The 19,165-nt window shown below is 54.2% G+C and overlaps 1 protein-coding gene across 5 annotated transcripts in view; it reads right to left on the bottom strand.

Annotated features, from left to right (window-relative positions):
* The window catches only part of GRM7 (glutamate metabotropic receptor 7), a 194,176-nt gene that overhangs the window by 24,438 nt on the left and 150,573 nt on the right, over positions 1–19,165 (bottom strand). For 4 of the 5 annotated variants that reach the window (XM_064433162.1, XM_064433159.1, XM_064433157.1 and 1 more), the window contains one exon: positions 17,916–18,851. The exons of the other annotated variant lie outside the window; for it this stretch is intronic. In XM_064433162.1, coding sequence (XP_064289232.1) covers positions 17,916–18,851 — 936 coding nt within the window. The remainder of the gene's footprint in view (positions 1–17,915; positions 18,852–19,165) is intronic. 5 annotated transcript variants of the gene reach the window in all.

Raw genomic sequence — 19,165 nt, 5'->3', positions numbered from 1 at the left:
TTTCCAGGTCATCTGAAGATTCTATCTCATTCTCTACATTATGTTGTGCAAACATAAGAATGAGAAACACTTTTTAATAAAAATTAAAATTAGCTTCCCCTGCGCTGTGCGTTTGCAAAACCACGGGGGGTGAGAGGCCCCCAGTGCCAAGGTGCCCTGGGCGATTTCTGTGTGCAGGGCTGGGAGAGGGCACTGCCCCCTCCTTCAGCAGCTCTGAGCCCCACGGGGACCCCGAACCCACCCGCACGTGCCAGCACCCGCTGCCCACAGGCAGAGACTAAATGTGCTTTAGGGCCTGCTGCCTGGCCGGGCCAGCAGTCAGCTCAGAACCTCCCTGGTGGAAATCAGAGCCATGAAAGCAGCTAGCACCACCAACCCTCCTGCTGAGAGAACCCTTTGCACCCGTGGAAAACAAGAAATGCATCCCATGGCAATCAGTGAGCACCATAAACTGTCCAAGAACAGACGGGTTTGGTGGACGGGCACAAAGGCCATTTACTGACCAACAAACCGAGTTTCAGTGCGTTGGTAACCAGGGTTAACAACCTGGTTACCAGGGTGCCTTCTGGTATTTCCTGTAAAAATGAGCTCTGTGAATGAAGAACTGGCCCTGTGGATGAAGAACTGGCTCTGTGGATGAAGAGCTGGCTCTGTGGATGAAGAACTGGCTCTGTGGATGAAGAGCTGGCCCTGTGGATGAAGAACTGGCTCTGTGGATGAAGAACTGGCTCTGTGGATGAAGAGCTGGCCCTGTGGATGAAGAACTGGCTCTGTGGATGAAGAGCTGGCCCTGTGGATGAAGAACTGGCTCTGTGGATGAAGAGCTGGCTTTCCTGCACGAAGGAGCTGAGTCCTGCCTGCCCATTCCTGCCCCAGCAGCTCCTGCTCCCCCAGAGCAGCCGAGGGATGAAGGCTGAGGCAGCTCTGTCCTTGCAGGGCTGACAGGGACATGGGAGCAGCCCCTGGCAGAGCCCAGAGCTCAGAACCAGCTCAGCCCTAAGGTCCTTCCCAAGGCAGAGGCTCCCTGACGTGATGAAGATTTAAATCCCCTGAGGAATTCAGGGATCTCTGCCCTGCTGTGCCCCTCAGGGTGCACTTCCCCCATGGAACACAACCCTTCCCCTGCTGAGGTGCCACAATCCTCAGAGAGCAGCCAGGGCCGGGTGGGACTGCAGATGGGAACGGAGATGCTCAGGAAGCTGTGCAAGTGTCAAGGTCTGTAAACAAATCGGATCTACACAGGAATCACAGGAGCTGTGCTGAGCACAGCAGAAAAGGCAAGGCAGGCACAGAGAGCCCCTGGGGGATGGCTCAGGCTGCACATCCAAAATCCAGAGTGGGCTGGGGGAAGGGACCCTAAATCCCACCCAGTGCCACCCTGCCATGGCAGGGACACGTCCCACTGTCCCAGGGACACCTCCCACTGCCCCAGTGCCCAGCCTGGCCTTGGGCACTGCCAGGGATCCAGGGGCAGCCACAGCTGCTCTGGGCACCTGTGCCAGCCCTGCCCACCCTGCTAGGGAAGAGCTCTTTCCCAATAACAATTTATGCCAAGAAAATGAGAATTCCTCAAACAGAAGCATCTAAAGGACCGGCTTGCTGAGGGCAGGATCATTCCAGCCCCTGGGGCAGCACCCACAGCCCGGGCTGCAGGGATGCTGGGGGGATCCTGTCCCACCCTGGCAGCACCCACAGCCCGGGCTGCAGGGATGCTGGGGGGATCCTGTCCCATCCTGGCAGCACCCACAGCCCCTGGGGCAGCACCCACAGCCTGGGCTGCAGGGATGCTGAGGGCAGGATCCTGTCCCAGCCCGTTGCTGGCAGCAGGAGGCTCAGCCATCCCCAGGAAAACTCACCCACGTTCCCAGAGAGTCTCACCTGCAGGGGCCCCAGGCAAAGGCAGCCAGCACGGAGTGAGCAGGACTGAAAGGACAAATTCCCAGTTGCCAGTGCCTGCAGGCTGAAACTGCTCCTCCTGCTGTCACCTTGTCAGAGGCACCGTTCATTTCCACGTCCCAAGAGCACCCAGCACTTCGAGTTTGTCAGCTGGTGGTTCACAGGAGGAGAGCTGTGTGAATGTCTGTATTTTAAATATCTCACTTATTCCAGCTAAATATTTTATACAGCTTGTTCCCTTATATTAGGAACCTCCTTTTGCAAGGCATTTGCATGCACCAAAAATAAACGTTTATGGGTTGTATCTATAACTTGTGTGATAATTCAAAATAGCGAATGCTGAATTGCTCTGAGGGTGCTGATGCAGATGCAGAGAGGAGGAATTTTGTCCCTCCAGCCTGCGAGAGAAACTCTAACAGCTTAACTGGAAGGAAATTAAATTAGCCAGATAATTGGACAGAGCAGCAATGGAAAAAAGCAAGTGCTGCTTTCAAGCCGCATCTGATGGCTGAGAGAGGAACTGAGGCAGCATCAGGGATGGCATGGCTGTGACCCCTGGCCTGCTGGTGACAGCACAGGGACAGCTGACCCCTCTGACCTCAGGCCCAGAGATGCTGGACACAGTTTGCAATGCTGAAATCCCCCCAGAGCCAGGCAGGGGCTGCTCCCCGTGCAGGGGTGCCCGAGCAGGAGGGTCCTGACACCTCCCACCCCTGCTGGCTCACCAGCCACAGCTTGGCTGCATTTCAGGCACAGCCAGAGGGAAGAGCTCCAGAAATCCCATTATCAGTCCTCACAACTGTCTAACATCTCCTGCTTGGCATTGCTGTTTGCGATCATAGCTCTAAAATAAGTTACACATCACTAAAGGAGACAAACACAAAGTGCAGCAGCAGTAATGTACATCCTCCACTTCTATTATTAAAATAATGGCTTTTCCCTCTCTCACGGGCTGAGCACTTGGCTTTTTTGAGCTAGAAATAATTCTTCATCTGTCACTCCTTCCAAAAAACAAAAAACAAAAAAAAAAAAAGGAAAGGAAAAAGAGCAAGCCTTCATTTCATTGCTCCCCTCGCCACTGCACTGCTAAATTGACTGACACACAATCTTGGCATTTTCGGGTATTCAGAGCCAGACTCTGGCTGCTGTTGTAAATCATATTTCTCCACACTTATTGCATTTTATTCATTTTATACATGACCAGAGATTAGAGTTCAAATGAAACAGATTTTGCTATCCTTCTTATATTCCAAACGTCACCAGTCTAGAAATCTTTAATTTTACTCACTTCAGCTATTGAATAATTCAATGTAAAAGGAGAAAAAAAATCAACCCTGCAACCCTCAGTTCGAGATTTTGGGGAAAATAACATGAGACCCTGGGGCTGTGTCTGTGCAGGATGGGCACTGCCCAGGGCTGGGACTGGCACAGGGCTGGGACTGGGGCCACAATGTCCCCAGGGGCACAATGTCCCCAAAAGCACAATGTCCAAAAGCACAATGTCCCCAGGGGCACACGATGTCCCCAAGGACACATGATGTCCCCAGGGTTCTCCAAGCCCTGCAATCACCCACATCTGCCAAAGCCAACTCCCCCTCCCCAGTTCCAGAGAGGAGCTGTGGAAGCTCCTGAAGCATTCCATGAGATGGATCGAGGCCATCCTGCACAGCAGGAAGTCCTGGCTGGGCCTGAACTTCCCAGAAATATTCCCAGGATCAAATATTGCTTTTAAGGACAGAGCCCAGGCAGCCTCCCCCCACACACACACTCCTTCCTCACCAACAGCTGCACACTGAGCACCAGGCAAAGCTCTCTCCCAAATTTTCTTAAATTATTAAAGCATTCCAGAACAGAAAATAAACTCAGGTCAAATGATTTTAAGACAATTCCATGTACCTGAGATGGAAGAACGAGCACGAGGAATACCAGTGGAAGGTATTGACCATAAAGAGACAAAGAGGGTGCGAGTTAATGTGTGGGTAAGTAACACAGAGATGGGCAAGGAAATGGGCAGCTCAAAACGGGATGGCCTCCAGAAATGGTCACGTGTAATAAACCAGCTCTGAAGGATGTGCACGCTGAGAAACCAGCCAGGGCTCTGGAATTTCACTCTGCAGTCACCCAGGATACACGGAGCTAAGAAATAGTCAGAAAATCCTGAAGAATCAAAAGGTATTTTTTCAAAAATCCCACCTTGAGGTGCTTAACCTCATGCTGATCATGTGTTCAGGGAGCTGCAGGAGGAGGGCAAGGCAGGGAGCACCCCAAGCACAAGGACCCGTGCTGTGAGGAGCAGCAGGATGGAAGATGGCAGCCAGCAGCAGGAGCTCCTGCAGCCCCTGTGGCTCCCAGGGACCCCGGGGGGGTGGGCAGGTGAGATCCTGGGGGGGCACAGGGGGCTCAGTGCCAGGCCAGGCTCAGCACAGCAGCTCCTGGATGTGCCCAGGTTGCCCTGGGGGTGGGCAGGTGAGATCCTGGGCTGGCACAGGGGGCTCAGTGCCCGGCCAGGCTCAGCACAGCAGCTCCTGGATGTGCCCAGGTTGCCCTGGGGGTGGGCAGGTGAGATCCTGGGGGGGCACAGGGGGCTCAGTGCCAGGCCAGGCTCAGCACAGCAGCTCCTGGATGTGCCCAGGTTGCCCTGGGGGTGGGCAGGTGAGATCCTGGGGGGGCACAGGGGGCTCAGTGCCAGGCCAGGCTCAGCACAGCAGCTCCTGGAGCAGCTCCTGGATGTGCCCAGGTTGTGATGGGGGTGGGCAGGCGAGATCCTGGGGGGGCACAGGGGGCTCAGTGCCCGGGATGTGCCCAGGTTGCCATGGGGGTGGGCAGGTGAGATCCTGGGGGGGCACAGGGGGCTCAGTGCCCGGCCAGGCTCAGCACAGCAGCTCCTGGATGTGCCCAGGTTGCCATGGCAATGGGAACTCTGAGTGCAGCCCTGCCTTGCCAGCACTGAAGAGCACTGCCAACATTATTCACGGCCTGGAGAGGGGAGGCACAGCTGCCCTGATGCTTCTCTCTCCTCTCGGGCTCTTCAAGCAGTCTGGGGGCTGCAGTTTTGTTTTAGTGCCCAGTAAATCACACAAGCACACGTTAGGACAGCGAGCAGCCCTCTCACTTCAGGTGTTCAGGTGTGCAAAATTAAATCCATATTCCAGAATAAACACGAGCACTGTTAAGAGCTCCCCAGTCACACACAGTAAGCCAATATGAGAAAACAAAGCAAAAGGAACAAGTGAAGGCTCCAGCCAGCCCTACAAGCGGGGCTGACCCAGGCCAGCAGTGCAGGCAGCCCAGGACGGGCTCCTCGTGCCCTGCCTGCTGCAGTCTGAGCTGTAACCGAGTGCCCAGCCCAGCCAGGCCCTCCTGACCCGTCCATCTGCAGCCCTGCCAGGGTGAACAGCAGCTCTCTCATGCCCTAAGGAGAGCAGAAATCCCCACACAGGGTTCATCTTGCAGAGCAAGCTCCAACACCTTTTTTCTGTCCTTTCACTCCAGTTCTGCCTCCTCTGACCCAGCCATATGTTTGATTTATATCCAGGCAGTCTGGCCCACTTGGAAGGCTTTCCCTGAGATCAAACTGCTCTTTTGCTGAGACACTCCAGTTAATAAATTCCCTTTGCCTCCACTTGCTTCAGCAACTGAACATGCTCCATGACCTGGCACACCGGGCTCACAAAACCTCACCCCAAACCTTCCCCCACCCGAAATGAAATCCTCTGGCCTTCCCAGAGGAGCAGAACTGGTCCCCCTGCACAGCTGGGTGCCAGATCTCCACTGACCCCAGCACTGTGACCCTCAGCTGGCTCGCTCACAGCCCTGGAGGTGTGCAGTGAGCCCTGCTGAGGGGCTGAGCTGGCACTGCCCTGGGCAGTCCCTGCTGGCACCAGCTGGGGACGGCTTCTGCCAAACCCACCCAACTCCTGCTCTTTGGCCTCTCCAGGGTGCCCATTCCTGGCAGCAGGCACTCCATGTGCAGCCTGTGGCCCTGCTCTGTGGCTCCCTGGGAGCAGACTGAGGGCAGGGAGCCTCCGTCCAGCCTGCCTGGGGCTGCTGGATCACACAATCACCGAGGGGACAGAGCCAAGAGCAGCCTTGGGCTGATCCCTGCCCTGTCACCCAGAGCAGGGCAGAGTGCCACAGCCAGGGAGGGGCACCCCACCACTGCCCTTTATTCCCAGTATATTCCCAGCTGAGCCAGCGTGCAGAACCTCAAACCAACCCCACAAACCATTCCTTGCCCCCCAATGGCCAGGAGGTGACCGATGGCCCCAGCCCTGCCCGTGCCAGCCCTGACTGTGCTCACTCAGAGCTACCAATCCCCAAAGTCAGCTGCAATCTTTCAATGTCAGTGAGGTCTGACCAGGCCCATCTTGAGAACCCACTCCATATATTTGCATACAAAGTAAGATCTAATTCTGCTTGGAGACCTTCAGGGGAATGTGAAGTGCAAGCCAGTGTCAGTGCAGGGGGGAGAGGGAAAGGATCATCCCACACTTATTACTTCTCTTTAAAGACCTTGCAGCAGAGCACTGCCAGTAAAGAACATGACCAATATACATACATGAAGCAAGCCATTTTTTCAGTGTCTTTTGAAATGATAATGTAATTATTAGTTAAACCAGAGCATTTACAAATTGCTTTGGCTACTTAGAAAAAACTCATTATGGCTGGGCATGTCCTGTGGCACCTCAGTGCTGGGAAGGGACTGTGGAATGTGCTGGGGGACCAAAGGCTGCAGCCAAGTACCCAGAGCAGTCAGAAAATCATTTCTTCTTATAACTGGGTTGTTTTTTAATTTATTTATTAGCACTTCCAGAGCAGCTGTGGCTGCCCCTGGATCCCTGGGGCAGGTTGGACACTGGGGCTGGGAACAGCCTGGGACAGTGGAAGGTGGCCCTGCCATGGCAGGGGTGGCACTGGGTGGGATTTACCCAAACCATTCTGTGAAAATGATTTCATTTTCTGAAAGGTGAAAGTGAGCAGGGAGTGTGGTCGAGCTGCTGAAAGAATGGAACATTCCTGGATAAAACAGCAAAGCCTTTGCTCCTGACCAGCCATTGCTGGGAGTTTAAACCCTGGCACAAGGAAAAGAATTCCTTGTACTGAAGAAAAGCAATTTAAATGTCAAAACAATAAAAAAGATGGTCAGACAGGGGGTGTGGGCAGCAGCTCCAGCCCCTGAAGAACGATGAACCCCAAAGCTCAGCCTGAAGCTGTGCCAGCAATCAGCAGCATCTCCCTCGGTGACAATGCCATCCGGGCTCTGTGCCACATCCAGCTCTGTGCCAGCCCCCTCGCCAGCCCTGCCCGGCCCCAGGGGCTCCCCTGGCCCCTCCTCATCCTCATCCCACGGGACACAGCGGCCAGGGGCGCCGGGAGCAGGGCAGGGTTTGGGATCATCTCCGGGCACCGCGAGTGCTCATCCTCTCCATTATTCCTCCAGAGCCGTGCCAGTTTGCATTTAATTAACTCAGTGACTGGAGCCAGCCAATTCTTGTTGCTACTGATGTGTCACAATTAGAACAGCGTTGCCATGGCAACTGCCCAGTGCATCATAACTCCTACCCCGGCTCTGCGCAATCCTCGGGCTGTGACACGCACATGGGCGGTTATTGTTCTGAGCTGGGGATGGGTAATCCCACTAAATACAACATCATTTAGGTGCTCATTTCAACGAGATTTAATTACAAAAAGTCTGTCGTTTCAGGGCCTGCCAAATTCCAGCCGTTCCTCGGTCCCCCGTGTCTTTGGGAGGCACCCGTGTGCATCAGTGCTAACCCAGAGCACGGGGAGTGCTTCTCTCTCAATTATCCACCACTGCCTTTTTATGGCAGGGATAAACCAAATCTCCAGCTCAGAGCAGCGCTGCGGTGACGGTTTCCAGCAATACCCAAACCATTCTCCAGACTCATCACCAGCTCCGAGTTAACTCCGAAATTCCCTCCCACACGTCAGTGAGTCCGTCAGCCCCCCAGACAGCACCTCAATTCACCCCCAATCCTCCAGAGCTCCCTGTCAGCAGCTGCATTCGGGGTGCTCAGACTGAGAGCAACCCGGGGAGAAAAACCCGGGTTCTACACCCAAATCCGCTCACGTGTTTAACTCATCCCTGGCCTGACAGAAGTTAAGGAGCCAGAGCCCAGGCCAGGCTGGGCTGTGCCCCAGGAAATGCTGGCTCGGTCTGGTCAGACCCAGCCCAGGCAGGGCTCATCCACCCTGCACCACCAAGGACACCTGCAGGCCCTGACCTCCCTTCCTTATCTCCAGTCGTTATCAGAGCTCATCTTCCAGTCAATAAAACCTGCTAAAACAACATTGATTCTCAACTTCTGGAGAATCAAATCACTTGACTTCCTTGGTCCTCCAATTAAGGCACCAGAATAAATCTTAACTACTCCCTAATACCAGTTTTCACAAGACTTTCTTCAGCTCTAATCACGTTTAAGCACCTTGGCTAAAGGAATTGATTTCCATTGCTTTTCCTTCCTGCCACCTCCGAGAGTCTGCTGAGCTTCCAGTGCCTCTGCTCTCCAGCTCTCTGGTGAATTACTGCTGCTAGCTCCGAGCTTCAGCAGGATCTGCTCCACCACTAAAAAGAGCTATCTTGTCTCCAAATGATATTTAATTATCTCCATTAAACATTACAGGCTGCTCTGATGCCGGAGATGTAAATCAGAGGGAACAAGAGGAAGATGAGAGCACATTGTTCACTGCATGTTTTGTCCTCCTACTCCCTCTCTTAAATAAGTGTCTCTAGAGGTAAGGCCAACACGGAGCTTGTGAACACTCCAGTTATTCCATTTACAACACACACATTATTTTTCACTGTGAAACCATGAAACTCAGGACCTGGGCAGGGCTAAACCTCAGCTTTCCCTGCTGTGGCAGAGGCAGTTAAAGACTGAATGGATGGTATAATGAGCAATTAACAGTGCAAGAAAAGCTGTTATTGCAGGAATATAAACACGCCCCAAATCACTTTGGACATGGTAGGGTTGGGACGCAAATTTTTTGCTTTAGTCTACAAGAATTCATTGTTGTTTCTCTTTAACCTTCTGCTAAGCTTCTGCCTCAAAGACAAAACATGAGGCAATTTCTATGACTGAGCATGATGGTTTCTATTTTTGTTATTCTTACATGCCTGCTTAAACCAGTTAACAAATAAATCCTGCAAGCAGATATTTCTGCATCCATCTCTTACGTACAGAGAATCCTACCTGCTGCTCTGCATGGAGCCTTGCTAGACTGAAGATGGTCTTTGCAGAGCAGCTCCGTCCTCCCCTGCAAACCCAGCTGTGTCCAGCTGTGCTGTGCACAAAGGGGATGATGCTGGTGCCAGAGCATCTCCCTCCAGGATCCACAGAGGCCCTGCTGTGTGGAGGGGAGATTCCCCTACAGTGCCTGCAGCTCGGGGTTTTCTACTCATTTTGGAGGAAAGGGCTGAAAAAGGGTAGGCTTAGATTAGATATCAGGAAGAAATTCTTACCATGAGGGTGGGCAGCCCTGGCACAGGTGCCCAGAGCAGCTGGGGCTGCCCCTGGATCCCTGGCAGTGCCCAAGGCCAGGCTGGGCACTGGGGCTGGAGCACCTGGGGCAGGGGAAGGTGTCCCTGGGGCAGGGGAAGGTGTCCCTGGGACAGAGGAAGGTGTCCCTGGGACAGGGGAAGGTGTCCCTGGGGCAGGGGAAGGTGTCCCTGGGGCAGTGGGGGTGTCCCTGCCACGGCAGGGTGGCACTGGGTGGGCTCTGAGCCCTTCCAACCCAACCATTCCATGGATATCTGACTCCAAGGCTCAGTGCTCTCTTCACCCACGGTGGTTTGGGGCAGGATGGTGCCCTGGCAGTGCCCTGACGTCACTCTCTGTGACACCCATCCCTCCAAGCAGGACTTCCCCGGCCCTTCCTGCTCCTCTCCCGGTGGTTTTCCTTGCTCTTCCATTCTGTTCCTGTTTATTCTAAAACAAACAGAAGGAAAATTCCACTCCAGCCATGAAGGATGCTCCTTCTGCAGGGGCTGCTCCATCTGGGGCCCTTTGCTTTCATCGCCCACTCACAGGAGGTGGCAGAAGTGCTCCAGGACCAATTCTGCTGCTGAAAGCCGTGATCAAAGCAAACCCCGACTCCAGCATCCACCTTCAGCAGGGAAAGTGAGAACCATCCGCATAACTCGCATTGTACTGAAGGAGCCCTCCAGGCTTTGCTGCTGATGAGCTCAGATCAGCAGCCATTCTTGGTGCCTCCAAACAGCAGATTGTGTTTGTACAACACGGGCAGAGCCTGGCTGTGCCCGGGCTGGCACGGCGTGCTCCGGGGTGCTCTGCAGGGGGATGAACTCTGCTCCAAACAAAGCAGCAGCAGAGGGAGCCGGGGCTTTCTGCACAAAACTCGCCCTGAGCTCCATCCCCAGCCCCAGCAGAGCCCCCTGTCCTCTGGCCAGCCCCACAGGGACAGTCCTGCAGGGACTGGCACAGGGAGCGACCCACAGCACCCCCCGAGCCCTGAAAGGGGGCTCTCCTCGAAAATGCACACTGGAAGGGAAGCAGGACTGCAGGGATGGTCAGTCCCTGTGGGAAACCACCTCATCCTTGTGATACACTTACCTGAACCCTTGCATAGGCAGGAAATGCAACATATTCATTGAAATCATAGAACACCTCTGGGATCCCCAAATCCCATCATGAACCCAGCAGCAGCACCAGCACAGCACCTCCTGGAGTGCCACATTCCCACTTTTCTGGACTCCAGGGATGGTTCCACCATGGAAACACAGCATCACAAACTGGCACTCCCTGCACAGGCAGTCGAACAAACGGGCCCTCCCCTGTCCGGAGCCATTATTTTGTGATGCATTCCCTCCTAACTAACTCTGAGGAGCCATTCTGTAACTCCACAGCCACAGCTCCCATGGGTGCCTGCCCCGAGCCCAGCGCTGCTCAGCGTTAATCCCGAGACAGGGCTTTGCAAGGCTGAGCTTTTGCCTTGGCTGCCTCAAGAATTCAGCAGGCTGGAAGCCCCCAGCCCTGCCCAGCAGCCTGGCGTGCTCTGTGCAAGAGCTCTGCTGGGGAAACATGTTGTCAGCCCAGTGAGCTTGACATTCAGAGCTATCACAAGGCAAGCGAGGAGAAAAGTTTCATCACCACAGTAATTACTGCCCTGGACTCCACGGAGCCGCAATTATTTCCCGGTGAGGGGCTGTCAGCTTGTGCTGCAGATAAAAACTGTTGATAGGGCTGCCAGGGGCCCGTGCAGAGTTGGCTTTTCAGATGTAAAACCCTCCTGGCAATGCTACATTTTCAAAAAAAAAAGGAACAAAAAAAGTACGTGTCAACACCATGCATTAAACACCTACACGTTTTTCCCTTTAAAAATTGTGTTGCTTCTTAGCCCGAGGCAGTTCAGTATGCACCAGAAATTCCAGGGGAAAAAGAGACCTTCCCTCCCCACTTGTCCTTTTCTGCCCCAATGGGTGTGCACAGGACAGGGGCAGCTGTGGCCTGCCCAGAGCTGGTGATGCTGAGAGCCACGGGCAAGTGCCTGTGCCACAGCCGGCCTCACAGGTGGGAAGGACCAAAATGTTCCCAAATCTGCTGTTCCAGCCGAACACAGACTGCCCAGACCTCGAGGTGAACTGCCCACAGTGGAGACAGAGAAGCCTGGGCAGGAGCTGGGCCCAGCTGCCATGGAGGGAGGCTCAGGCTGGATTTTGGGGAAGGTTCATCCCCAGAGGGTGCTGGCACTGCCCAGGGAATGGGCATGGCCCCGAGGCTGCCAGAGCTCCAGGCTTGTGTCTGCTCAGACACAATGCTGGCCTGTGTCTGCTCTGGGGTCTGGGTCAGGGGGTTTGGGCTGGATTTTGGGGAAGGTTCATCCCCAGAGGGTGCTGGCACTGCCCAGGGCATGGGCACAGCCCCAGAGCTCCAGGAGCTTTGGGCAGCGCTCCAGGGATGCCCAGGGTGGGATTTGGGGTGTGTGCAGGCCAGGGGCCGGGCTGGGTGATCCTGGGGGTCCCTCCCAGCTCAGGACATTCTCTGATTTCCACCCCTGTAATGCCCTCTCCTTTCTGGGTTCCATTTATGTTCCCATCTTCCAAATAATTTCATTTTTCCTGTCTCCTCAGCACAGCTGGGAATGGAAAAGGCTGGAATTAGCACAGCAAAGAGATCCCTCACTGCCAACATCAGACATCAAAGCAGCCACTCAGAGGCTTCAAAGGGTCCCCGGTGACACAGCAGCCCCGTGGGGACAGGAGTGAAGCCCCTTCTGCCTCACTGAGCCCAGCAGCAAAGCCCGGTGTGCTGCTGCTGCTCCCTGGCACAGAGAGCTGCTCAGAGCCCAGACATCCCAGCCCCTGGCTGGGGGTCACCAGCTGCCCTGCCTGCCCTCCCGGGCCAGCTCTGCCTGCCCGTGCTGCTGGCACTGCTGGCTGGGGGAGCCCCCTGGCAGGGAATGATGTGGAACACGATGGTGGCCTTGGGCTCTGCCTGCTCGGCGTTTGCAATTAGGTTTTACTACAAAAGCACATATTAACATGAAAGGAGCATTACAATGCAGCAAATGTGATAAAGCAGAGCCACGTTACGTGCACCTTCTGCTTCTGTTCTTCCAAGAATCATAATCACCGCTAATTTATGGCCTTCTGAGGAGGATCTAATGACTCCAATCAGCCCCCATTCCACTCCGGGTGTGCACGTGTGCTCTTCCCTGCCTTTCAAGACCTGCCTTGGCTGCAGACAGACACAGGCCTGATCCCCAGGGCCCTGCAGCCTCCCCTTGCACCTGGGGCAGGTGCCTGGGGGGACATCCCCTGCCAGGACCAAGCAAAGGCAGGAATCCCTGCCCAGCAGAGCCCTGGCATCACCACAGCACTCTGGGTGACCTGTTCATTCCCAAAATGCCTTTGTTTTTCCAGGACACCGCTGGAGGAGCAGAGGCTCCTTCCTTCCCCAGCCATCCCTGCCACGTCCAGCTCCAGTGCCAAACCCCTTCTCTGTGCTGCACCTGAGTGAGAGCTCTGGGACCCACAGATCCCAACTTCAGGCACCAAGTTTGCCATTTTTCTTTCTCTTTTGCAGCCCTGGTGGCAGAGGGAGCTGTGGCAGAGTCCTGGTGAACACTGGGAACCAGCCCAGCCAGGAATATTCTGCATTTCCTGGGGTGTTCTCTCCTCCAGGAGCCTCAGGGACCATAACCCAGCCCCAGGCAGGGGCTGCTGGCTCTGTGTCTGTCCAGGGCACCAGGGAGAGGAAAACAGGAAAACAGAGATAGCAGCTCCAGGACCTGGGACTCCTGCAGCACTTCAACCACACAGACGGAAACCCTGAGCTCCTGCTTGGGGTTAAACCATTGGCAGTGACACCCTAAAAACCCTTTAGTGTGGCTGGGTCTGACTGGTCACTGCCTCCCTTCCCGCTGGGGAGGCCAATGAATGCAGGAGGCAATGCAGGAAATCTCACTAGAACTTCACCCAGGAGCTGTGCTTAACATTTTTGTTCAGTTCCACAGAAATTAGAATTGGAACCCTACAGACACTCAGAGGTTTTCACAAGGGTTTTTATACACTTTTCAGCAGTGTTGTTATATAACCTGATAAAAACCAAGGCCAGGATCACTTTTGCAGTGAAGGTCATCAGCCTGCCAAAAATTCCACTGAGTATTTCACTTCTGGATTTCAGAGAACACCTAATTTCTCCTCAATTAAAACGTGGAACTCCAGTACTCCACAAAAATGGATTTTCTTGAGGAGCCTGTGCTTTGAGGCTCTCCAGACCTCGTGGCTCCAGCCTGGAGCTCTGAGCTGCCATGAGGTGAAGCTGCTCTTCAGTTCAGGCTTGACTCAGGACAATTCTAATGGCAGATCCCTGAATTCCAGGCTGTTCTCAGGGATACAGTCCAGGCTGGGTGAAATGAAGAACTTCAGCATCTGAACATGAAGATAATGAAGGGATGGGTGAAGTGAAAGTGCATCAATGAGAAATTCCTGCTATCAGAATCCTCCTCTAAACAAAAATGATACAAAATTAAACAAAAGCTGCAATCCACAGTGTCCCTGTGAGAGCCCCAAACCATGGCAGACCCAGGCACATTCCCTGGGAGCCTCAAAGCCTGGTTTCCCCCACAACCCCACAGTGTGAAACTCCAACAAATGTTGCATTAAATTCCTCATAACTCCCAAATCCACATATGTAGAGTTGCTATGGCAACTGTCAGCCCAAGCCTTCCCAGGGGAGAAAATAAAAGTGTGTCCTACCTGGCTAATTGGTATTTGTGTTACAGAGAATTGAAGGGTAACTTAGTTCCACCAAAAAACAGAGCAGAGACTGAAGTGCTCCTGTGCTAATGTGACATTATTTAATCTGAACAAGGACCCATTTTGCATGTGCCTTCAAATTACAGTATTTATGGAACACTCAACACAATAAGTAAAAGTGTTGCTGCCAAATATGCCTGACTTGCCCTGCTCACTGATTTGAATAAAAGGGGCACTGAAAAAAAAATAGAGAAGCAAGAAGGAAGGTGGAAGAGCTGATGGGATTAGGGACTCCAAATTTCATTATAAAACCTACAAACCCCCCCAAAAAACCCCCAACAGTTTGCAACTGAAAGTTATACAAAAATAAGCTGATGGAAGGTGACAGCTCTTTTCCCTATTTCAACTTTTCCCTGTTTCTCATCACTGCAGGAAGAATAAAGCTCCCAAGCAGGACAACCACACCGGCTGAACAATAGTCACCCCTCACTCAGAGGCACAATTAGAGCTTTTTAACCTGAAAAAAGCTCTGAAGATCATTCAAGAGAAGGATCCCGCTGGCAGGATGCATTTCAGGAGCACAATGACAGCTCTCACTGGCTGGTAAACACATCCAGCAGTGTATTTGTTTAATCTTAGCACAATTATTAAATAAAAGCAATCAGAGCTCTGAGGCAGCAGAACCTCTATGGAACATGCAAACATAACAATGACATCTCTGTCTCCATCAGCCCAGTGACACAGCCTGAGAAAATGAGATTTTGGGAAACATTCAGCTTCTCTGGGCACCCTGGGCCTCCCCACCCTCACAGGGTGGATTCCTTCCAGATATCCAGTCTGAATCTCCCTCCTTCAGCTGAAAGCCACAGTGGCTTTGCATCAGGCACACACCAAAGGAAGGACCTTTGTGAGCAGGGCCAGCACCAGCCCTGCCCCAGGGCTGTCCTGCTCCTCCAAGCGGCCCCAGCATTTCCAGGAGACAGGAGAACAGCCCCCAGAGCTGCACAGGGCCAGGCAGGGAGCAGGAGCTCTGAGGGCCATGGAACCCAGGGGAAGGACGAGCACACCCCACAGCCCTGGGATCCACGAGCTGCACCCCACAAAGGCCATAAACCCCAGCTGAGCCATAAACCACAGCCAGGCACGCGTTCTCGCCATTCCTGGTGTGGGCAAACAAACAGCTGGGTGAACTCAAGCTGTTACAAGGTCTGAAATCTGCTTTGCCACGTGTCACCTCTCCCGCTCCTCATGGCTCATCTCCATCCTGGAGAACCTCGGAATTCTGGCCTTCCTCACACCACCCCTCCTCCCTCCACCTGCTGCAACAGCTCCTGCTCAATTATTCACCTTTTATGAATTACCTGCAGCACATTGCTAGGGGTTTGGTGTTTTGTTGTTGGAGGTGTTATTCTCTACCCTGAACAAGGCAGGTGTTTACAATATGCCTTCCACCGAACAACATTATGCTTGTGTTTATCGATAAAATAAAATAAATCCATCCACCGAAGCCCCCAGTGTTATATATAACCCCATTCCTCAGGTTTAGAGATCGTGCTGCATGAGATTTTTCAGCAGGTGCAATTTCCATTCAGCACGTGTGTGGCTAAGCTAAGACACGATATTTTCCAGAGGAAAGATCTGACAGGAAATCAGTGGCAAGCACCAAAAAGCACAGTCCCTGCACCCCCATCCAAAAGGAGTGCCAGGAGAGGAGGAAAAGCAGCAAAGCTCCTGCAGCACAGCTCTGGGCAGGGCAGGGCAGGAGGGGGGAAGCCCCAGGAGGAGCAGCACTGACACAGGGACAGGGACACAGGGACAGGGACATGGGGACAGGGACACAGGGACACAGGGACACAGGGACAGGGACACAGGGACACGGGGACAGGGACACGGGGACAGGGACACGGGGACAGCATCTGGGGCCCTCCACACACAGCCCCTGCACAGGGGTCCCACTGGGGGCTTTGCTGGACAAGACACAGCAGCTTCCAGCCCAAGGAATGGGGATGAGCCCCAGCAGCAGAGAGCAACCTCTGCTGTCCCTGTCCCCAACGTCCCCAATGTCCCCAGGCTGGGGCACAGCACACTGAGGGCTGCTTGCCCTGCCCTGTCCCTCCCTCTGTGCTCTGGGTGAGATCAAGCTCATCATCACATCATCATCATTATCATCATCATCATCATCATCATCATCATCCTCATCCTCATCATCATCCTCATCATCCTCCCTTCTGCTGTCCTGCATGGGCTGTACAAGGCCCAGGCTCCCAGAGCCCAGGTTTAGCTCAGCCCCAGGAGCACATGGAAACCTCATCTTTTGCTGCTGCACAGCCCCGAGTGCTGGCAGAGCCTCTGGACCTTTTGTGGTTTAATATCAGCCGGTTAAATCTCTGCAGACAACAACTCCAAGCACTTCACCTCGGTCCCCTGCAGCCCCAGTGCCAGGCAGGAGCTGCTCAGCCCTCCTGGTGTCAGAGCAGGTACAAACAGACCTGCTGCACTCCCAGCTGCTCTCTCCTTATCTCACCTCAGCAGGGAGAGCAGAGGCGTTTGAAGTGTTTGTGAGCCTTGGCAGGTCTCCTTTCCAGCTGAAGTGAATTCCCTCTGGGATGCAGTGGCTCTGGAAAGCTCAGTGCAGAGGTGAGAGGATCTGTGGGAACCTCTCCATAACCTCTGATCCTGAGTGATCCCCTCTCATCGAACTCCCTCCTGGGTGATCCCCTCCTGCCCTGAGGCCAAGGCTGAGGCCAAACACCTGCAAATCCCTGCAGACCCTGAGCTGGAGAGAACAAAGCTCTGAGCAGCCCCTGAGCAGGGGAGAGCCCTGGAGCCTCAGCAGGAGCTGTCCCAAGGCCTGGGTGTGCTCCTGCAACTGCACCTCACAACTGGGGGTGACCTGTCCTGGAAGGGACAGCTCCAGCTGGGCTCTGAAATCTGCTCTGAAATCTGCCCTTCCAAATACAGGAACCCACCCACAGCCCTGGCCTGCCCCCGTGCTGTGCTCCAGAACAAATGCAGAATGGAAACAGAGGAGGAAAACAGACCAAGAAGCCAAAGGTCCCACAAAGAGAAGAGCGGGTTCAGGCTCTGGGGACAGCAGATGGATGTGCTGCCACATCCATGCAGGGGCTGGGAGCATTTGAGGCGGGTGAGGATGCCTGGATGCAGGGGCACACCACAGGTAAGGGTGTGGCAGCACCTCCCTCCAGGCTGGGCTCGGGTGGAGGGGAAAAACAGACTGGCAGCAGTTCAGGACAGCCCAGTATCACCACTGCTCTCTAAATACTGGACTTGGGGGTGTTTGCCAAATCCCTCTGAAAGGACAGCCCCTTTACACCGCGGTGTAAATGTGTCCTGGGGCTGTTCTGTGAGCAGAGCACTCATCAGACTCCACGCTGCCCCCAGGGCTCAGGTCCAGAGGCACAGGGGCCCACCTGAGTATTTTTTTGACGGTTCTCTTGCTTACATCTTGTATTGAAAATGATTTAGTTAGGCGATGCCTCTTTGTGGGTAATATGACAGCTAATTCCCACTTATCCTACTGTAAAGAAACAATTGAAATGGATGCAACAATAAAACTAATGGCTAACGTGATTGCTATTGATCACTTGCCAGTTTTGAAATGGATGGCCCACGAGCTAAACGGGGAAGGAAAACAGTGCCACAGATTGCCCGTGAGTGAGGAACGAGCTGACTGGAGAGCCCAGCTGGAAATCCACGGACAGCTGACCACCAGCACGTGGCTACAACCACAGCGAATCCTGGGTGCACTCTCACCTACCTTTTCGGCTGACTGGGCAGTGCCAAAAAATATTGGAATGAAGGCAAGCCATACTATACAGGTAGTGTACATAGTGAATCCAATGGGTTTGGCTTCATTAAAATTCTCTGGGACCCCCCGAGTCTTGATGGCATACACAGTGCACGTCACCATGAGCAGAATGCTATAACCCAAGGAACAAATGATTTGTAGATCCGTAATGTCACACTTGAGAACTCCTCTGGCCTGGTCGGGGTTCATAGTTTTCTGCTCATCATAATCTATGATGATGTTGGGCGGGTCAACTGCAAACCAAATGAAGACCCCCAGCAGCTGCACGGATATGAGGCTGGAGGTGATGGCCAGCTGCGAGGTGGGGCTGATCAGCCGCGGCGCCGTCACCGACTTCTTGCCCTGCTCGAAGATGCGGTAGATGCGGTTGGTCTTGGTCAGCAGCGCCGCGTAGCTGATGCACATGCCCAGCCCCAGGAAGATCCTGCGGAAGGAGCAGACGGCCACGTCGGGCTTGGCGATCATCAGGAAGGTGATGATGTAGCACAGGAAGATGCCGGTCAGCAGCACGTAGCTGAGCTCCCGGCCCGAGGCCCGCACGATGGGCGTGTCGTTGTAGCGGATGAAGGTGGCCATGACGAAGATGGTGGCGATGATGCCCAGCATGGCCAGGAAGACGGGAATGACGGCCCAGGGCGAGTGCCACTCCAGCTTGATGATGGGGATGGAGCGGCAGCCGGTGCGGTTCTCGTTGGGCCGCTCGTTGTAGGAGCACAGCAGGCAGGTGACCTCGTCGGCCTGGTACTGGTAGCCGTCACACAGCTCGCAGTGCCAGCAGCACGGCATGCCCTTCACCATCTTCTTCCTCTCGCCCGGCCGGCACGGCTGGCTGCACACCGAGGGGGGCACGGCACGCACACCCCCTCCCCACTGCATCTCCTCGATCTGTGGGACAGGACACAAACAGGCTCGGGGTTAGGACTGGCTTAGGGCTGGCTTAGGCCTGGCTGCACACTGAGGGGAGGACAGAATAACGACCCTGCCCCACTGCATCTCCTCAGTCTGGGGAACAGGACACAAACAGGCTCGGGGTTAGGGCTGGCAGCCACAGACGTGAGCTGGGAAGGAATGGAGGGGTCTCAGGGGAGCCCCAGCACAGACCCTGAGCAGATAAAATTCCCATGGGCAGAGTTCCCTGGTGCCTGTGTGGGGCTCTGGTCCCTAACCGTGCTCACTGCCTCCATTTCTCATTTCTGTTT

This window comes from Passer domesticus, chromosome 9 (assembly GCF_036417665.1).
Source record: "Passer domesticus isolate bPasDom1 chromosome 9, bPasDom1.hap1, whole genome shotgun sequence".
NCBI classification, from domain to species: domain Eukaryota; kingdom Metazoa; phylum Chordata; class Aves; order Passeriformes; family Passeridae; genus Passer; species Passer domesticus.
The sequence above is the reverse complement of the archived record's forward strand: the minus strand, read 5'-3'. Positions and strand labels throughout refer to the sequence as shown.